The sequence below is a fragment of the Plectropomus leopardus genome, chromosome 1, assembly GCF_008729295.1.
Source record: "Plectropomus leopardus isolate mb chromosome 1, YSFRI_Pleo_2.0, whole genome shotgun sequence".
NCBI classification, from domain to species: domain Eukaryota; kingdom Metazoa; phylum Chordata; class Actinopteri; order Perciformes; family Serranidae; genus Plectropomus; species Plectropomus leopardus.
The window spans coordinates 18,041,741-18,048,158 of NC_056463.1; the positions used below are offsets into that span (position 1 = coordinate 18,041,741).

The following is a 6,418-nucleotide window of genomic DNA, read 5'->3' on the forward strand; positions in this document are numbered from 1 at the left end:
ATGGTTTGTAACAAGCATATTTTCCAATAAGGGGTCACATATATTCATTTCTGGTTGCTGCTTTTGTTGCACAAATTGTTGCAGACTTTTCAGAAAGAAGTCAGAGTTCAAAAAACACTCTGCCAAACAAGCAGCAGCAGCATCACTTCATTGCCAGCCAGGATGGCAGGTTTTAAACACGAGACAGGACACACACCGATGATCTGTTTTATGGGCCACGCAAGGACTAAAATATGAACACTTAAGCAGCATGCGCAAACACACACGGACATAATAGTGAATCAATCAAGAGACACAGACGGTAATCACACACAGACACCCATGTGGCCAACCCAAAAACACTGACCCACACCTCTCCTCTCTCCACATATGCACACATTTATTTGTGCAGGCACTAAGTGGATACATTAGACAAGAAGGTTGAATTGACAAGCCTATAACTTTAGAGCCAATAAACGCTAAAAGGCACCACAATGAAAGAGAACAGATCCAAAGCAGCTCTGTTGACAACCTGGCCAAAATGCTAGAGCTGCTGGTCGGGCCCAGCAAATAAAGGGTGAAGCTTTTAGGCAATGAGCAGCAGGTGATCTCAGCTTTTCTGCAAGTCCTAATGCTCCTAAAAGCCACTCTCCCTGGTTCTGTAATTGGGCATCAGTAGTTAATGTAGTATTGACTGCATTACATGCTCCTGTGCATCCTTTCCCACTAATGCCATTTGCATCACCTTGTACATTTACCATATTGCTTAGCCAATAACTGTTAAAAGCAATCTGAATCATGAATCATATGGGGAACTTTTAGCTCGACAGACATCCAAAGGAGACAATTTACAGTTGAGTTAATTTGGGTACATTTGCAGCACAACATGGATTCATCCAGACAGACCAATTTATGTCACTGCTGCAATCCTTTATTGGTTTTTATATGTGTAAGTGAAAGGATGCTCTGCTAAGAGATATGAAATATCTATTTTCAAACAAAAATAATGGGCTACAATGCATCCATTACTTTTGGAGGGGGAGGAGGAGCGCTGGATAAACTCAAACATGTAAAGGCTTTACACTGTACTTTGTAAAACAGTATAAAAATGTGTGTTTTAGGGTTAGTTGAGGTTGTTATTGCACATGTCAGCCGGTGGTCAGAAGTCAGAGTACTCTTAAAGACAGAATAACTTCATTTCAGAGCCCAGAGAGCCCTCAGCACTGTTTTTAGTCTTTATTTTGAATTATCATTATGTTGTATAAATGTGTTAAAATACAAGAGCACCATTTAGACCTGAATGTGATAAATGCACTGCACATCTCAACATCAGTCTAATCCAAAATGGGACGTCATTAGAGGCGAGTTTGATTTAAATTAAAATTAATTAGATTGCCTCACCCATTAACCTAAATACATTGAAATAGATAAGTAATGCAAGTAGGCCTATTTGGATGGAAAGTGAGTGAACGTTGCACGGGCGCTATCCATAATTTGCAATCAAGTTAAAAGCACTCTGCTGTCATCTCCCATCCCGTGGTGATGTCAAAGGCTGCCTCGCTAACTTCACAGACGCAAAAAGCACTTAGTGGAGGAAAGAAAAGAGGAGCCACATGCACTGCAGCGTCTGTGGAGTCTCCTCAAACTCTGGGCTGCACATCAAAAAAAACGCTATGTGCTCTCAATAAAGATGCAACTCTCTCCCGAACTAAACTGCAGTTCGGGCTGTGGTTATTCGTGTAACTTCATGGTATACAGAAAGCAACCCGGGTTTGTTGACGAAAACACGGAGCCTGTCGTGACTAAATGGGGTTGAAAAAACCAATATAAAGCGGAGGCTGCGGGTGCGCAGGGTCCGGGGCGACGGGAAACACTTAAAATGTCAGTAGTTTGCCGTGTTACTCCCCGGGTTATAGCATCGTACGGTCGGAGATGTTACTCACCCTCTTCCTTGTCCAACACCATCGTCCTGAGGAACGAGGAGTCCTTCCCCGGGCGATCCGTCCTCGGCTCCAGCAGGCTGCACCGCTCGGTCTGCTCTCAGCTTCTCCTGGAAATGGCTTTGAAACGCGCGGTTGACTAGACTACGCCTCGATCAACCAAAAACCCTGGAAAGATGAATTGCCGTCTGCACGTTTTTTTCCCCTCCTCCTATCAATAATAATTCATACACGGTGAGATACGCGGCGAGATCCCCCTATCCGGACTGAACTGTAACGCAAATAAATAGCGATCAAACAGCGATGCTTGATAAATTCCATGCGAATAAAAAAAAAGGCAAAACAATGAAAAGCGATATAAATCTAGTGTCGCCGATCTGTAACAGTGCACACACGGACGGATCAGACGCTCAGACTGAACGGCCGAGCTCCCCTTCGCTGTTAATATTCTCTCTTTCTCGTTCTCATTTGCTCCCGAAACAACAACTACATTCAAACAAATCCAATTGCAAATCTGACAACTGCTAAAAGCAAAAACTCACGCCGCCTCTCTCCCAGTTTATGTGCCGCGCTCGCCTCTGCTGCTACTGAATAAATGCGCGCAGCTTCCAGAGACCCTCGGATTCCCCTGTTAATTAAATCAATTCATTATGCTCAGATCTGATTAGCAGCCCTTCCCCCCTCTTTGAATCAATTATTCAATACACAAACATAATTGCTTGTGCCAGAGGTGTCTAAGTATTAGCTTATTTAACTCCAAGGACACTAATTACCCCTAGGGCAAGGGAACTTTTCTCATTAATTCTGACAAAACACAAAAGCACAGCTAAGGGAAAGTGTGTGTGCGCGCGCGTCCGTGCGTGCGTGCGTGCGACGGGTCTGCCTGCCAGTCTGAACGTGCGTGATAGTGAGAGAGAGCGCGCATGCACGTATGGTTGTATTGATGCACGTGCGCACGGACGCGAGTGCGCGTGTGTCAGAGAGAGAGAGCGAGAGAGGGAGAGGGAGAGAGAGAGACATTGAGGGAGAGTGATGCTGCTCCGTCGGTGCCTGGTACAGTTGGAGTAAACATAAAATGCGCTTATTGTTTTTCTTCTTACTTTTTTCCCCCTGCAGAATTTAATAGAAATAACATCTAATTGCGGTCTATTTAGCAGTTAATTAGTGTCCAGACACAGTTATCATACAGGCTGCAGATAAACAGTCGTTTCAAAAGAGACAGCACAACAGATGGGCTGCGTTTTTGATTAGTGGGTAGATAGAGGGTTCACTTTCGAATCTGGTAATATAATTGTTGCCTGTTATTGCCAAGATGAAAGTGTTGCTGTTTCATGGTGGAGCCTTAAATAGCACCACTTTCACTTGCCCTGCGGAGACTGTTAACCAATTAAGGGTGAGATCCAACAAAGATTAGCCATTTAGGAGAGTGGAGTGGAGTATAGCTACAATAATGTTGGTTCGTCAGCAGCCAGCAGGCTGTCTGTGGTGTGAGCGTGCTCAGTCTGTCCTTGCCTTCTGTTACATTTTGCACCAGCCCTACTCTAAGCACATTATCATCAGCTACTCTATAATCCAATAATTGCAACAGTAAATAATTGTAATGACTCAAACTATTTCAGAAGGAAGGGCTGTTTAAGATCTGCATTTGTCCACATTTTAGTAAGGTTTCTGCAGTGTTAAATTGTTTTTGTATCACTAGAATTATATTAGGGATGCATGATAATCCTGGAACATCATCAGTATCAGATGATATCGGCTTTAAAGTGAAACATCGTAATTGACCAACATGCAGATTTCTGACGATATTTATACCTTTTTTTTTTATTTTTAAACTGACAAAGTGAAAATGTATAAAACATCAAAACTATATTGAAATATTTTCTTATTTTGCACAATGAATGAATATTGCATACTTTAAAAAGCATTGTATTTAATGTCTCCATCTGCTGGTGGGCCATCACCATAAGAGTATGCATGATATGTTAATTGCACCACAGAAGAGACTTTATGATCACTAAAATTAGCTAGGCGATAAAAGTGGGTATTTCGATCGCGGTACCGGTTATCGACCAAATCAGTTTTTTTACATTGGCATAACGGATATCTGCAAAAAATCCAATATAGTCCATCCCTAAATTATATATCTGTGTAAACTAGAGTTGTTCCAACACCAGTATCATATCGCTGTGAGAGGAAAAAACTGACGCTGCCAACTGGCTAATCACGAAAGGAGCCTTTTTTGCGTTGGTGCCCGACGCCAAAATCCCTGACCAAGCAGCGGTATTTGACGAGTTGGGATTAAGTAAAGGCTGGTATGTGTGTCTGTGCACCTATTTAATACCACACAATTTACTAATAAACGTAAAAGTTTAACACTCGGATAAAAGGCAGTTGTCCAAGATTTCGGTTCTTCTTCACATTCTGAAATGGACAGCAAATTGCGCTGTGCAGTCACTGGCAACCACTGTTTTAGTGCGCTGAGGAAAAATAGATTTCCAGTAAATAGTGGAACGTTTGGCAAAAACTTTGGCAGTTCTGTAAAATTTTTCACTGGATAAAAGATAGTTCTATGGCATTTGTTCTCTGTTTGCATTTGTTTGTTTGTTTGTTTGTTTTTTCCCAAAGGGTTTAACCTGACAAATGCCATACAGCAATGATAGCAATCATTTCTCATCCATACAGGATCAGTAATATACAGCAGTTACATATATTAATTTTTGATTGGTATCTCATCAGTAGTAAGTATTGGCCGATACGCAAGTTCAAGTATCGGAATCAGTATTGTGAAGGTAAAAGGATAGTGGAACAATTCTATATTTTGAATAAACATGTGAGCTACACTGAGTAAAAATAATCACATTCATGTATAAAAAGGCATGTATTTTGAGTTGAACCACATTGCACAGTTTTTATAGATTCAGTGAGCACAGTGCAGTATATGGACTACACATGCTCTCCCATTTGATAATTATCCTGCCCTGCATTTAAAGTAACTTTTTTCTTTTTTATAGGCCCCGCTAATGTGATCATGCACTACAAATCTAAGGTATAAAGCCCACTGTACATAGCCCATAGGGATAATTTCAGTTCTCAGGGCAGCAGGCGGCAGTGAGATTGGCTTGGCCCTGAAATCAATGGCCTGATCCCTCTCTGTCCAGCTTCCTGGCTGACATGCTTGACTTTTCATCTCCACGGTCACATAGATTGATGACTTATGACCGAGAATGTATGTTTGCTGACCTCTAGCAAAGTGAGTGGCACATAATTAATCCAATCACACAGAAAACTGGAAATGAAAGGGGAAAGAATGGTTCAGTATCATCGGGGCTTGACTTCAAATAGCCATTTGACATTTGAATGTGGGAAAAAACACTATATAAAGACCATTCAGAGAGGGAGCAAAAATGGCGTGTGTGTGAGAGGGGTGGGTTATAACGGCGTCGAGAATTTAACGCAATTACCTCACTAGGTTTTTGAGCCTGTATTTTGTAGAAAATCATATAGCAGAGGATGTTTCGTGCATATAAGAGTGTCGCTGGTATTTGATCCTCATTTGGACAAGTGTTGTAGTGTCTCAGTCCAACTGAGATGATCATAATGTGAAGGCATGGCCCGGTCGCAGAGTGGCTCTCAATCAGGGCTCTCATCAATATAAATTACCCACATTACCTTTGTGTAGAGACACAACATTTTGTGTGTCTGTGAAACGTGGCTCATGTAGGCCGTGGTCTACTCTTCAGCGCCTCTTACAGTGTCTTGGGTGCAGACCCTTTCCCACTCCACATCCAACAGCGAGGTCAGTACATACTACAAACAAGCCCCTAAGTGGGCCTCTCTGATACACAGTTAATTAAAATTCATTTCTGAGCATGCATTAGCCATGCCCATCTATTTATGGGCGGCTCTCAAATGCAGCCACTACAAAACAGTGCTCTGTAATTAACCCCACCTAATCAGATAGCGCACTAGTGTTGTGTTCCTATTCGTCCTCAGGCACACAGCCATTGGACAGAGGTTTCAGAGAGAGGATGAGCCCATTCTATAGTTCAGAATGGCTAAGCAGATTAAAACCTCATATCAAACATGATATTTACAGGCAAGGCTCAGTGGAGAGTGCTCCTTTTATGTGGGCTGGGGAGAAGCTTCAGGGCTGGGCTTTTAAAGCCATGTCCCTTAATTGTATTCTGGCTAAGTGGGATGAATGGTGCTTTTTAATCAGACTACTGACGGGGCTCTGTGTTGTAAAAGTAAAGAGATGGTGCCTGACAGTTAAGATGTTGAATGATATGCTTTTAGTCCAGGTTTCCCAGCTTCTGGCAATATTCAAATGCATTCTAGCATTAAGCTGACACCTGTAAACATCGGTGTGATTTCCCCTGGTAGCAAACACCAGTTCAGTTGTGCACAATGATTTATAGTAATGGTACCATCATTGCATTGAGTTTAGGTCTGTAACTTGCAGGTGGGCATTCAGTTAATGTTTGGGAACATACACTGTG

At 42.2% G+C, this 6,418-nt stretch overlaps 1 protein-coding gene across 1 annotated transcript in view; it reads right to left on the reverse strand.

The window, feature by feature from the left end:
- lmo1 (LIM domain only 1) overlaps window positions 1-2,484 on the reverse strand; it is a 29,917-nt gene extending 27,433 nt beyond the window's left edge. Inside the window, exon 1 of the mRNA XM_042488521.1 lies at window positions 1,923-2,484. Within this exon, the coding sequence (XP_042344455.1) occupies window positions 1,923-1,944 (22 nt within the window). The 5' untranslated portion in view covers window positions 1,945-2,484. The remainder of the gene's footprint in view (window positions 1-1,922) is intronic.
- Window positions 2,485-6,418: the final 3,934 nt, after the last annotated feature.